General features: G+C 43.9%; 1 protein-coding gene across 1 annotated transcript in view; it reads left to right on the top strand.

Annotated features, from left to right (window-relative positions):
- Positions 1–9,860: 9,860 nt before the first annotated feature.
- The window catches only part of fat4 (FAT atypical cadherin 4), a 142,436-nt gene continuing 137,010 nt past the window's right edge, over positions 9,861–15,286 (top strand). The window contains exon 1 of the mRNA XM_088344351.1: positions 9,861–14,942. Within this exon, the coding sequence (XP_088200477.1) occupies positions 9,861–14,942 (5,082 nt within the window). The remainder of the gene's footprint in view (positions 14,943–15,286) is intronic.

Here is a 15,286-nt window from a genome sequence, read left to right as displayed (position 1 = left end):
TGGAATGATTTACCTGCTTACAAAAACACAAGATTTGATTCCCACAGACGTTTGTGTTTCTGCCAAGTGTCTTCCGAGGCTCCTAGATTAGAACCTCCTTCAAACCTTTGAGGGTTATTTTCCAATTCAAAAGCAAGTGCTCTGTTTGTTTATTATGAGCCGTCTGTGTATCTTCTCTACATCCTCTCTTTGTTTAGTAATCTGTTTTTACCCTTGTCACTCTTCCTGTGCGCAAGGATTCCCGTAGTCGTCTTTCTGTCCTTACACTGATTAGCCAATTATAGTGTTAGCCTTCATGTTGTTTGGCCATTTATCTGTCTGCCTCTTTGTAAATCTTTATGACGGTTCCCCCGCCTATCCATCTCTTGATCTACCCCTCCATCCCTATAACATTCTTAAAATATTTGCAGCAGCTGAAGATGTAAATGTCTACATACAATTCGGATAATGTTCATTTTTGGTTGGTTTATTCTTTCGATCTCGATTTTTAAAAACAAAGCCTTGTTTTTGTTCCAATTTTCATCAAGTAAATCAGTTCCTCCTTATTCCCATCTCTGCAAAGCCCTTTCAACATTCACATGAATAAAAAGACGCCGCAGGATTTTTTAAACAAAAAGCAACAGCGACATCTGTTGAATAATATTGCTGTTACATACTCTACTTCGCTGTTCCTAAAATCAATGAATGAAAACGGCCATTGAAAACGTATTATAAAAAAAGTAATCGTTATAATTTAAATACTATTTTGAATGAATTGTAAAGATTTCTTTTCAAATGAAAGTTCTAAAGTAAAGAAGGAAAATTTCATCAGCATGACTCACTTGTAAAGAACAAATGGATGCATTTTTATATGATCTCATCTCATCTCATCTCATTAGCTGCACTGCTTACCCTAAGTAGGGTCGCAGGGGTGCTGGAGCTCATCCCAGCAATCTATGGGCAGTGGGCAGGGGACACCCTGAACTGGTTGCCAGCCAATCACAGGGCAAACAGGGACAGACAACTCGCTCGCTCATTCACACCTAGGGACAATTTTGACCGGCCAATTAACCCGACATGCATGTTTTTGGAATGTGGGAGGAAACCAGAGTGCCCGGAGGAAAGGGGGGAGAACATACAAACTCCACACAGGAAGTCCGGTAGCTGGATTTGAACCCACACAGGAGGTTCCCAAGACCTTAGAACTGTGCCGCACAGTGTGTTTATTATTGATTTCATAATCATCCCAATTTTAGCCATAAAGCACTTAAAGACCCCCGCTGTTAGGAAAAACAAGGCAAAGGAAAGAAAAATCAAGAAAAACTAAATGTTAGGGAAAAAAAAGTGAATTAACTCTGTTGAAAGTAATACAAGCATATACTATAAATTGCTTAAAAATAAGAAAAAATACAATACCGTTCAAAAGTTTGGGGTCGGTTGGAAATGTCCGGTCTGTGACGAAAGCAAAGATTGATGGATGAAGATGTTTTTGCAAATAAAAATCTTTATTTCTAACCATCCCAATCGCTCGCCTGTAGTTTGCATTCATTTGATCCATGAAAAAAAGTGATTTTTCATGGAAAACACATTATTATAAGGTTATCCTGAACTTTTGAACGGAAGCGGATAGTTAGGATGAACCATCTGAAAATGTCACGATATGACAAATACCATCATCAAAAAATAAATAAAAGGAAGTGAAATCTGGTGTTTCTCTCAGAACCGTTGATCAGTCAATGATTAATAGATTGGTCTCAGTTTTTTCTTTTTCTGTTTTGTGTTAAGAAAGACTCAATAATTGCTCTCCAAACTTTACAGTGAAAACTGACAAAAAAAGGTCTGCATTCACATCTGGTAAAGACATTTATAGACCGGATCTGACTTCCTGGTTTATACTTAAATAACATTTTATTGAGAATGCACACTTGTGTGCTAAAGTCATTTTTGCTTTGAGCAGTTTGAGAGGCAGGAAGCAAGGCCTGCTGCTGCTGCTGCAAAAAAAAAAAAAAAAAAAATCACAAGGACCCACGGTCTACTCTTTGAGACTTGGCCTTGGCCAACGTCCTTCAAAAAAGTCCCAAATGGTCCTGATGTGGCTAACAGCAGCCAACCCACTGCGTTTCCCGGTAACAGCAAAAATTCACTGTCGCTGTCATTCTTTGAGGTAGAAAAGAGGATTGTATTTTACCTTACATCCAGTGGTGGGCTGTCAGAACATCCAGGCCTACTGTGCTGGCCTACAAAATATCAGAATCATGTGATGTGATTATTATCTGTCCATAAATATTTATTAAACAAATTGTTCTTTTCATTTCTTTCCCCCTTGTTGTGCTCCTTTAAGATGTGTTCTTTCATATTAAAGCATTTAACAATCATATTTAAGCCATTACTTGATGCCAGGGTCAGAAATATGGCCGTAGGCCTTCACAAGCAAATCCGCAGGCCCTATTGAGAAATAACAAGTCAATGACGATATATATTTCAAGGAGGCAACATCAAACCGTTCTTAAGAAAACGTCAACTAGAGGGCAGTAATGGACCAAAGTGTTATATCTTTTATTCAACTAAATTATTATAGCATTGTTTTTTGCTCTGCAGTGAACTTATTGACAGCACGAACATTTTTATATTAAGCAACTTTAATGTCAAGCAACTCACAATCTCTCAGAAAAAACACACAACAAAATATCAAATAAAACTATTGACTTTTTAGTGCAACAACAAAAAAAACTATGAATTACAAGAGTAAATTTTTCATTTTTTATGTAAAACACATCACTAAAAACACTACAAACGTTAATTAAATTATTAAGAGAAGCACAACGAAAGAAAAATACAGTACTCAACAATTTAAAGTCATCAACATAGAAAGAGAAGAAGAAGAGAAAACCTGCGTGTTGAAGGGAATCGCCCCTTTATTGTCGTTCACTTTCAAGGGCTGGCACATAGAATAGGTTCTTTCGTGAACGGCACATCGCTAAAGAAATTCACTGAAGCCCAGGTGTGAAATGTGCTGCCATCCGCTGCTTAGAGCCACTAATAGCCTACAACCGAGAGGCCTGAATTTGAATACGCATCATGCATTCTTACAATTTCTGTTTCCAAAGGGAATATAACACAAAAAGACTGTTTACATGCGGGAAATCTATTCACTGGCATACAATAATAGGTTTATCCTGATATTCTTTTGATCTAATTTTTTTCTTTAACGTCTTTATTATCAAGTCAAGTCAAGTCAAGTCACTTTATTTGTATAGCCCTTAATCACAAAGAGTCTCAAAGGGCTTCACAGTCTATTTTTCCCAGACTATTATTACACCATCCCCTGATCTGGAACCAACATGAGGGCAAGGAAAAACTCAAAAACCTCAACATGAGGAAAATGAAGAAACCTTGAGAAGGGGCCGCACATGTGGCATCCCCCTTTCAGGATTACCAGACAGCAAAGGATGTTGCAATCACAAATAATACAGAGATATTGTCCAAGAAAAGTATAGGTTATTCGTATGCTATAGAGTAGAAGTGTGTTTTAAGCTTGGATTTAAACATTTCCACTGAGGTTGCAGAACAGATCTCAGGGGGAAGAGCATTCCACAGCACCGGTGCCCGGATGGAGAACGCTCTCGAACCAGCGGAACACTTCTTGGCTCTTGGGATCAGCAGAAGACCGGCGCTCTCAGAACGAAGGCATCGGACCGGAACATAGGGGGAAATCAGATCTGAAAGATATGAGGGAGCAAGTCCATGTATTGTTTTGTATAATACTGAGAGAACCTTGAAATCACATCTTAGGCTAACAGGGAGCCAATGCAGGTTAGCAAAAATCGGCGTGATGTGATCAAACTTTTTTGTCCTAGTTAATAGCCTTGCTGCATCATTTTGTAGACTCTTGATTCTGGACTTCGGGAGACCGAAGAGTAGTTTATCCTGGAGTTCCATGTCTAAGCTCATTGTAAGTTATGTTCATTATGTAATTATCAACGTGTCACAAACTAGGAACGGAGACAGGACGCAATAGCGTTCGTTTCACTCAGTTTTTATTAAGAAAGAGAGCAATGCTTGCATCCACGATCCGATGATCGTCGGTCACGGGTAGCAGATGGCAGGAACGCGGAAGTGGCACTTCCGTGTCGAGCGAGGGCAGTCGATGGCCAGGACAGGGGAGCAAAACAGAAACGGTCCAGAAAAGAGGTCAGCAACAGGTATCAGGCAGTAAACAGGGAGAAACAGGTTGATGGCCGGGACGGAGGAGCAAAAGCAGAAACAGATCCAGAAAAAGGTCGGCAACAAGTTTTAGGAAACAGGGCAAGACAGGTATCAGGCAGGAAAACAGGGCAGGATCATGTCGGAGAGTACAATAGCTTACCTAGCTGAGAGCATAGGTTCGCAGACGGTCCGACCGCTTCCTTTCAGAAGACGGGAGTTTAAAAAGAGTCCAACAGCCAATCAGGTCCCGTGGCTGTTGGCGCCAACGGGGCAGCCGCAGGTGCCCCAAATCAGTAATCATGACACAACGGCAATAAAAATGATTCAAAGTCTAATTGCCTGATCATACGATTTTTGTTCACTATGTTTTCTGTACTGTTATGCTAAACCTATTGCACCATGGTCATCCAAGAAAGGGGATTACCACTTGTAAGACCCCTTCTCAAGGTTTCTTTTTTTCCTCGTGCTGAGGTTTTGAGTTTTTCCTCGCCCGCATGTTGGTTTAAGATCAGAGGATGGTGTAATTGTAACCTGTGCAGTCCTTTGAGTCATTTTTTAATTAATGGCTACACAAATAAATGTGACTTGACTTTATTGTAACACACATGCAAAAAATGAGACAAAGCTTGAAAATGTAGATCCCTGTAAATGTTGCATGGGCCAATTGCTAACTCGTCTCTGCAAACACTATTCTTTTTCATTTTGTTCTATAATAACTTTCAATTTAAATCAAATCATTTATTTGTATAGCCCTCAATCACAAGGAGTCTTAAAGGGCTTACAGACTACCATAACAGTATCCTCTGATCTTTGACCAACATCACGTCAAGGACAAACTCAAAAACCTCAGCATGAGGAGAATTTTCATCATTGTTTAATCATTTTAAAGGGTGTATGTGTCGTTTGAGGTGTCCTTAAACAAGTTGAAAATTAAGTATGTGTTAACAATGCTTAACTTAGTTCAAAGAGTCTTTATGTCTTATTATACATTGCGTCATCTGCTTTTATCTCACCTTTTACAAAGCTGTTTGGGGCATAACGCAAGGGATGAGGAATGGGTCATGTGGGGAGCGCTGGAGAGTGACGTCTTGAACCCCTGTTTTCTTTTACTGGGGGCAGCAGTAGCTCAGGAGGTAGAGCGCTCGTCTTAGGATCAAGAGATCGCAGTTTGAATCCCGGCTCCTCTGTGTTACATGTCGAAGTGCCCTTGGGCAAGACACTGAATACCTAATGCTCCCAATAAGCAGGTTGGCGCCTTGCATGGCTGCACGGTCGCTATTGGTGTGTGAGTGTGTGTGTGAATGGGTAAATGTGAAGCACATTGTAAAGCGCTTTGGGAAGTCTTAATTGAGTTGAAAAGCGCTATATAAATCATTTCATATCATTTCATTTTTATTTGTCAGTGTAACATAAAAATGGCTGTTGTAAGAAAGGGGCTGCTTCAAGTCCAAACGCCAACCTAAACTTCGAGGTCAGATCAGAACATTTATTGTGATTGTAAAAGAACAACGGAACTTCGTTTGGAGCATCCTGTCATCCCTTCACATCTTAAACAAAATGCAAAGATCCATAGATATTCAGATTAAATATAGATAAGAACCCAAACCCCATCGATAACCCAAGACACACATTGAAAGTAAAAGTTCCGACATGGTACCAACTCAATAGCAGCATAATTGAATCAGGTAATGTTCAAGTGCATTCGCGTCCGACAGTCGTCATCGTTCACTCTGGAATCATGATGGAAAGAAGTGGTGAGTAATGACTCCCTTACAGCCTGTGGGTATAGACTGTTGGTCAGTCTAGATGTTCTGACCTGTATTACTGGTATCTCCTCCCTAGGTGCAGTGGGTGGAAGAGCTGGTGAGCAGGATGGTGCTGGTCCCACAGGATCTTGTGGACGCTTATCAGACAGCGAGTGGTGCAGGCGATGCTGATCTCGGGAGAGTTGTTTCCATAATTTTCTTGGCAGCTTTCACCCCCCGCTAGAGCACCTGCTGGTCAGCCTTAGTGCAGCTGGAGAACCAAATTAAGAATCTGCTGATGGCAGAGTAGAAGAGGCATGCCGTCAGAGCTCTGGAGATGTGACAGTTCCGCAGCTTCCTCAGGCAATAAAGGCGCTGTTGTGCTTTTCCCACTGCTGAAGTAGTATTGTAAGAAAGATAAAAAAGTAAGAGGTTAGTCCAGTGTGTTCAGACGCATCATGAACAAGCTGACCGAGGCTGTAATGATGACACGAGCCAGGAGATGGTGACAGCGTGTAAAAAAGTTTCAAATTTCTTACAGCTCCATTAACCATCTTGGTTGTACCAGATCCTGCTGTGTGTACTTGACAAGTACATCTTAGCGACACACATCCCATCTCCAGACCAATAACATGCGGTTATAAGAATAATAGCACATGAAAAACACAGTTAGGCTAGTTTTAGAAAAGGCCTTAATGCCTGCGAGTTACTTAATGCCAAATTGTTGACACCAGCTATAGCTGAAGCAGACTGTTAAAATGTATTTCTGTGTTTGCAAACAGTAACTCAGACAACTGTGTTTTTGTCCTGCCACCCTGGTAGTAGCAAACCTGCCGGTTTAGCATCCTGCTAATCACGTTGGCACACGAATCGGCTTTGCTACTCTCTATTTTCGGTGTCACCCTTGTCTCTATTCTCAGGTCTGGTCCTAATTCGATAACTGGAGGTGACTTGTGTCCTACTTTGCATTCAGACAGAACGTGAGCTTTCTCATCACAGCAATAGCAACATTGCAGAGTAAAAGCAGCACTAAAATGAGTAGAATATCACCAGTTTTTTCAAATCATGTATTTAATGATTGTTAAGTTTAACTGGTGGGCACTCAAGACAGAGGACCACAGAGGACCAGGAGAGGAGCTTTCAGATAGGACAATTCCATTCCACCTTAAAGCCCTTCTCACCCCCCCCCCCCCCCTATTAAATCTTCAAGGTTATAAAAGACAAAAAAAACTCTAGGAGGTGTGGAAAATCAAAGAACAGATCGGCTCATAGTGACAATGGTGTAATAGTCAAAACAACAGTGCACAACTATAGTCAAAGTAAGGAAATTGCATCCTATGAAATATTTTTTGTCGTTGCCCAATATTAGAAACATGTTTAGCTTTGTTTCCATTTAGATTTAATTTGTTAAGTTTAAATGATTAGAGGGCGGCAAGGTGGGTGGGTGGTTAGCACTCAGCTTTACAATGCAGGGGTCCAGGGTTCAATTCCAGATACCTCAGCCTCCCTGTGCGGATTTTGCATGTTCTCTTTGTGCTTGCGTGGGTTTCCTCTGGGCACTCCAGTTTCCTTCCACATTTCAGAAACATGCATGTCAGGTTAATTGGCCTGTTTAAATTATCCCTAAGTGTGAATGAGCAAGGGAGTTGTCCGTCATGGTGTGCCCTGAGGTTCAGGGTGTCCCCTGCCAACTACCTGAAGCCGACCTGGGTGGACTCTAGCACTCCAGTGACCGTAGAGAGGATAAGCAGCAAGGAAAAGGGATGGACGGATAAATGATTCGAATTAGAATGATCTTTATTGTCATCGACTCCAACGTAGTGAACATTGTTTACAACGAGATTAGACATGGAACTCCAGAATAAACATGTAATAAAAACCCAAAATATAAATATAAATAAATATCATAACAAAAGGTAAACATATTTGCAATATTTACAAAGTGAAAATCGATCAAGATTTTTATATTATGGACAAAATGTTTTTTTTACTCATTTGGTCACGATTTCTCAAATGAATACAATATTTTATATTTATTATAACGTACAATGCATGTTCCTCCACGTATATGAGGGTTCTCAAACCCGCATCCGGGGTCTATTGTGGGATTCAGGTTGATAGTTTGAGGCCCCCACCTTAATACGATAGTTTAAGGGACAGTGTGTAACATTTGACCAATAGATGTTTCTGTATACTATTGCGCAACCTAAAATGTGTGCTACAAAACACGGAGAAATAATACAAACCAAGGTGACTGAAAATACACATAATGAATGGTGTTATGTTTCAAATAAAAATAAATAAGTAGACAAGAAAAAAAGCAAGAAAACAAAGATAAAAAAGTTAAATACAAATAATGAAGAATGAAAAAAAGGGCAAAAAGAACGAAATAAGCAAGGAAAAAGGCAAAAAAAAAAGAAAAAAAAAACAAAAAGGAGAAAAACATGGTGATAAAAGAAAAAAACAAAAAAGAGAGAAAGGAAAGTAGAAAAAAAAGAAAAGAAAAAAAGAAAAGAAACAAAGGAAAAAGAAGCAAAAACAAAAGAAATACAGATAAGAAGAAAGACATACAGTTTTATGTTTTTTGGGGGCTACCCAGAGAAGCGAGATTGACTATCATAATGTCAGCGCCCTCTAGGTGATCCTTATCTTAAGAAAATTAAATGCAAATTTCTCGAAGAACAAAGGACTTTAATATGATAGTTGATGTATATTATGCTTATCATCTATATCAATAGTGATCTTTTTTAACAAGTAAAGTTTTTGGACGATAGGGGACACTAAATAAAACATACTATCCCTTTAAGCGCAGCTTAATTTGCATACAATTTTTAAAGCTATTTGGAATTGTTTTTATCAGCGGTTTTTTTGGTGGAAAACCCCATATGGCCCAATCTCAAGCAAGCCGTAGCTGAGGCGGCCCCCCAACTCGTTTGTAGCTATAGCACCTTTTCGCCGCTAGAGGGTAGTACTTACATATCCTAAAAACTGTCCCTTTCTTATGTCAACGGATAGTTGCCTCCGCTATGACTGCAAATATGGAACAGATGGTATTTTATCCAAGTGTTGAAAAATCTTAGATACATGTATTTCAGCAAATGTTTTGTTTTTATTTGAAATTAATGTTACTTTTAAATGAATCAAGCAGTAAATCGTTTGTGGGTTTTAATCCATGGCAAACTGTTCAATATATTCTATTTTCTCCACTGTATGATTGCTAATGTGATTATGCATTATTATATTAGATTTTGATTCATATTTTTACGTTCTAAAAAGTTATTACCTTTAGTTTACTGAGGGGTTCTTTTTACACTAACTGTGATTTACAGGCCTTATCATGAGTTGAACGAGAGAATAATTACCTGCTCGAAACATGATTGACAGCTTCAGTAATAGCGGGAAATGCGAGTGCGTCTTTTTGCGCGCGCGTGAATCATGCGCGTGCATTTTGCGCGTCCATGAAACAATGGAAAGTGATGGAGGCGGTGCGAGCGCGCTTAGCCCTGTCCAATAGGCTCGCCGCTGGGAGGGAGCTTGCGGAGCCTCCAGCTTTGTTGAAACTTTTGGAGTGAGACTTTGCAGAGTAGCGGTGCAATGTTGAACGCAAGCGCAATTGGACCGTTATTCTTGTGCAGCCTGCAACTGCCCCTCGCTCCCCGGATCAACTTTTACGCACGGATACTTTAAGTGACATTTTGAAGTGCCTTTTTGAAGCAGGAGAAACGCAAAAAGGAAGGGGGGAGTTTCATGTGTGCTGCAAGAATGCTTTTTACGCTCCTGTGGATGTTGCATTGATGAGGAGCGCACATCGGAGTTAAGTGCGCAAAAGATCACCGTTGCAGGCTTAGTTTCCAGTCTGCTGGAGTTTGGAGTACCATGCTCTAGCGTGGATGCATCAGGATACACCGGGCTGGCTGACCTGACCTGAGCATGGCGCGGCTTCACTCGCTCCTGCTTCTTCTGTGGACTTTGTCGCGCTACTCGGCGTCCTCGCAAGTCCGCCAAGAGTTTCGCGTGCTGGAGGAGCAGCCTGCGGGCACCTATGTGGGTCAGATTGAGACTCGCACTGGCTTCACGTACCGCTTCAGCGAGAACCACAAACTTTTTGCCATCAACGGCAGCACTGGGGTGATCTCTACCTCTTCCGTGGTTGACAGGGAGCTGCTGCAGAGCGATGTCATCAATGTGGTGGTACTCTCCAGTCAACCCACCTACCCCACCGAGGTCAGGATCATGGTGTTAGACATCAACGATAACGCTCCTGTGTTTCCGGACGCCTCCATTGTGGTGTCTTTTAAGGAGGATGCCAGCAGCGGCCGGCAGGTCATCTTGGACACAGCTACTGATTCTGACATTGGGAGTAATGGTGTAGACCACACCACTTACAGAATCGTGAAGGGCAACAACCAGATGAAATTCCGCTTGGATATTACTGTCAATCCCAGTGGAGAGGGCGCGTTCCTGCATCTAGTATCAGCAGGTGGCCTGGACCGGGAGCGTACACCCTTCTACCAGCTCCTGATTGAAGTGGAAGACAAGGGGGACCCGAAGAAGTTTGGCTACCTGCAGGTTAACGTCAGCATCCAGGACATCAATGACAACCCGCCTGCGTTTGAGCGTGAGCAATACCAGACAAGCGTGTTTGAGGATGCTGCTGTTGGCTCGAGCGTCCTGCAGATCACAGCCACCGATCAGGACGATGGAAGCAACGCAGAAATCCGTTATTTCCTGGACGAGGGCACCCCTTTCCAAATTGACCCTAAGGATGGAACTGTTATCATCAAACAAAGTTTGGATTACGAAAGCAAGAGGGAGTATTCGTTAACAATTCACGCGGTGGACAATGGCGCACCGTCGTTGTCAGGTAGGACTGAGGCGACCGTGAAATTGTTAGATGTCAATGACAACGACCCTGTGGTGAAATTCAGGTATTTTCCCACCACATCCAAATTTGCTTCAGTTGATGAAAATGCACAAATTGGAACAGTAGTTGCACTCCTCACGGTGTCGGATTCCGACTCGCCTACTGCTAATGGCAACATCTCCGTGTCTATCTTAGGTGGTAATGAACAAAGACATTTTGAGGTTCACACATCCCCTGTGCCCAATTTAAGTTTAATAAAAGTGGCCAGCGTGCTCGACAGAGAGCGAATTTCCTCATACAACTTAACAGTGTCTGTCTCGGACAATGGTAAACCAGTGGCACGGTCTTCTTTTGCTAGTCTCGTCATATTTGTAAATGACATCAATGACCACCCGCCAATATTCCAGGAGGCGGTGTATAGGGTCGATATCAGCGAAGACATCCCCAAAGGCAGCTACATAAAGGGGGTCTCTGCAACAGATGGTGATTCCGGGCAGAATGCCAACCTGCGTTACTCTCTGGTTTCTGGAAATACTTTGGGCTGGTTCTCCATTAGTGAAAACAGTGGCTTGGTTACCAGCGCAGCTTCACTGGATCGGGAGGTTGCGTCCCAAATTGTGCTTAATATTAGCGCCAAAGACCAGGGGCTGCAGCCTAAGATCTCTTACACTAAACTTGTTGTGAGCATCACAGATGTAAACGACCAAGTGCCCACATTTACACAAGATACTTATCACGTTTCCCTGGTGGAGCACGCCCCTGCCGGCACAGAGCTGCTCATGCTTTCGGCCACAGATGATGACCTGGGTGAGAATGGAACGGTCCATTTTTCTTTTGAGAGTGAGACACCACTTAACATTCAAGAGCAGTTTCGCCTGGATGCCTCAACGGGGCGTCTGAGCACAGCTGCGGAGCTAGACAGAGAGGATCAGGCCACCTACTTGATCCATGTCCAGGTGACGGACAGAGGCATAACCCCGTTGCACTCTGTTGGAAAAGTCAATATCACTCTGAGGGATATCAATGACAACAGGCCTGTTTTTTATCCTGTGCAATATTTTGCAAACGTGCAAGAGAACGAGCCGCCGGGCACCTTTGCCACCTCTGTTTCAGCCACAGACCCTGACTTGGGTCGCAATGGCACTGTTAAATACATCATCACAGCAGGTGACACTTCCAAATTTCACATTAACAGCAACACGGGCAAAATCACAACATTGGTGTCATTGGACAGGGAAGTAAAAACAACTTATCAGCTGCAGGTGACAGCCGCAGATGGTGGCGGCTTGCGCTCACACTCCCATGCCATTGTCACTGTAACTGTAATAGACACGCAGGATAATCCACCCATCTTCACCCAGAGAGTCTACAGCTTTGTCATGTTTGAGAATGTGGGCATAGGGACCGTTATTGGGACCGTATCGGCCACCACTGTAGATCTGACCTCCAATATTTCGTATCTGATCACTTCGGGGGATCAAAGGGGTGTATTTGCTGTCAACGCTGCCGGCCAGATAATGGCATCCAGTCAAATAGATCGAGAAGAGCAGGGCTTTTATCATCTGAAAGTTGTCGCGAGGGCAGGTGAAATCACAGGAGAGGCCTTTGTAAACATTACAGTAAAAGACTTGAATGATAATGCACCTCACTTCATTCACTCTGTGGAGCATGTGAGCGCTGTGGAAAACTGGAGCACAGGTCATGTAATCTTTCAAGCCAGGGCATCTGATCCAGATGAGGGTGCCAACGGAGCAGTGGTCTACAGTCTCAAACAAAACCCCCGAGCGTTATTTCACATCCACGAAAAGCACGGCCTCATCACGCTGACTGGGCCTCTGGAGATCACCACAACATCCTACGAGATCGAGGTCTCCGCATCGGATACTGGCGTTCCAAGGCACACCTCCAGCTTGGTCCTCATTGTCAGCGTTTATGACGTAAACGATAACTCGCCTGTATTCGGACAGTTTTCTTATGAGGTCGTCATCCTGGAATCGGAGCCTGTCAATAGCAGGTTCTTTACGGTGGAAGCCACTGACAAAGACTCTGGACTCAACGGGGAGATCATGTACGACATCGTTGGGGGCAACACACGGGACATCTTTGGTATCTTCCCTGATGGAAAACTGTACATTAAAGCGGAGCTGGACCGGGAGCTGCAGGACAGATACAACTTAGTAGTGGTGGCTACAGACCGTGCCGTGGAACCTCTCAGCGCCACAGTCAACGTCACGGTGTTCCTAGATGACGTCAATGACAACCGTCCCCTGTTTAACAGCACCAATTACGTCTTTCACTTTGAGGAAGAGCAGCAGAGGGGCTCGTCAGTTGGATTCGTCCACGCAGAGGATAAGGACTTCGGGCCCAACAGTGAGGTCAGTTACACATTTCAGACTCAGCAGGCCGATTTTGAGCTCAATGCCGTCACGGGGGAGTTGACAAGCACACTGAGATTAGATCGCGAGTCTCTTGTGAGACAGAAAGGCGCCGCCGTCTTCAGCTTTGTTGTCGTCTCGGCCGACAGGGGTCTCCCCAAACCCCTCAGGGACCAGGCTAAAGTGCAAGTTTACATACGGGACATCAACGACAATGCACCCAAGTTCACCAAAGACATTTACCAGGCCTCTGTCTCAGAGTCGGCGCAGAACATGACCCAGCTGCTGCGTGTCTCAGCCTCTGACGTCGACGAAAACGGCAACGGGCTTGTTCGTTATCGCATAGCTGAAGGCAATGAGGAGGGACAGTTTTCCATTGACAGAAGCTCAGGACAAGTCACCTTAGTGGGCAAGATGGATTATGAATTAACAGCTTCATATTCCTTGAAAATAATCGCCGTTGATGGTGGCGCAGTACCCTTATCATCTTCATGCATGCTTAGCATTAGCGTACTGGATGAGAACGACAACTCCCCGACCTTCCCAAAATCCTCCCTGTCAGTAGACGTGCAGGAAAACATGCGAATCGGTGAGCTTGTTGCCTCTATCACTGCGGGCGATGCTGACTCTGGCCCCAACGCTGACATAACCTACAGCATTACCGCTGCAAACAACCACGGCACCTTTGGCATCAGTCCAAACACTGGCAGCATATTTCTGTTTAAAAAGCTGGACTACGAAACACAGTCCTTTTACAAGTTTAACGTCACAGCGAGGGACAATGGCCGACCACAGCGCACTTCTTCTATCCCTGTGATTGTGCATGTGAGAGATTTTAATGACAATCCTCCGGTCTTCACCCCTGGGGACATTTTCAAATCTATCCCAGAAAACCTTCCCGTCTCGGCCTCTGTCATGACCATCACGGCTCACGACACGGACGCGGACATTAACGGGCAACTGGAGTACTCCATTGTCCAGCAAGTCCCCCGAGGAGCCCATTTTAACATCGACCCCAGCTCTGGCCTCATCTACACCGCCAAAGAGGTTGACAGAGAGTTTTCCAACCTGTTTGAGTTGACGGTGAAGGCTACCGACCAGGCATTTCCATTAGAATTCAGACGTTTCGCTCTTAAAAACATTACCATATGGGTCACAGACATCAACGACAATGTCCCCACTTTTGTGTCCCAGAACGCCCTCGTGGCCGAACCGAACATCGTCATTGGTTCCATCGTGACTACGGTGGTAGCTTTTGATCCTGACGAGGGGGAAAACGGAGAGGTTGAGTATGAACTTGTAGAGGGAGACTCAGACACATTCATCATCGACCGCTATAGTGGTGATATCCGCCTGGCTTCACAGCTGGTGCCATCCCGCCTTGTGTATACACTCACTGTGTCGGCCACTGACCACGGGAGCCAGCGCAAAACCTCCAGGACGGACATGAACATCATCCTTCAGGGCCTGGATGGCCCGGTCTTCACCCAGCCCAAGTACATCACCATCCTCAAAGAAGGCCAGCCACCAGGGACCAATGTCATTTCCTTGGACGCCTCCAGCCTGCGGGGTTCCAGTGGAAAAGTGGAGTTTTTCATCGTGGCCGTGCGCAGCGATGCCAAAGCCGTGGGACGCCTCTTCACCATTGGGCGACACACCGGAGTCATACAGACTGCGGCGGAGCTCGACAGGGAGAGGGGCGCCGACCTCTACCTGGTGGACGTGTACGCCATCGAGACGGACGCCAGCCAGCCCAGGACGCAGCGTGCTGAGGTTAGTGCACACGTTTTTATTGTCTGTCTTTCTTTGGGGGTTCATGAACTTGTGCACTAGTATTCGCCGGATATTTTAATCGGATCATGATCAATGCTGGAAACAGACAAGCGTGGTGCACACAGTCCAAGTCACACACACAATAGAGCCACTTATTGCTTTTGTGAGCTCATTAATTCACTTTTTATGCAGAGCTCTGCGGTTTGTTAAACATTCATTTTGTTGGACAGCGAAATACGCCTTGGTTGGAATTAGTACTCCCTGTATTGTCTGGTCTCCAAATATGTCCGTTTCAAAACATCACACTAAAACTAGGGTTCCCATAATTTGTGCTCAAAGACATT

This window comes from Urocampus carinirostris, chromosome 9 (assembly GCF_059441175.1).
Source record: "Urocampus carinirostris isolate Australia breed hairy pipefish chromosome 9, RoL_Ucar_1.0, whole genome shotgun sequence".
NCBI classification, from domain to species: Eukaryota; Metazoa; Chordata; class Actinopteri; order Syngnathiformes; family Syngnathidae; genus Urocampus; species Urocampus carinirostris.
This window is presented reverse-complemented; position numbering and strand designations above follow the sequence as displayed.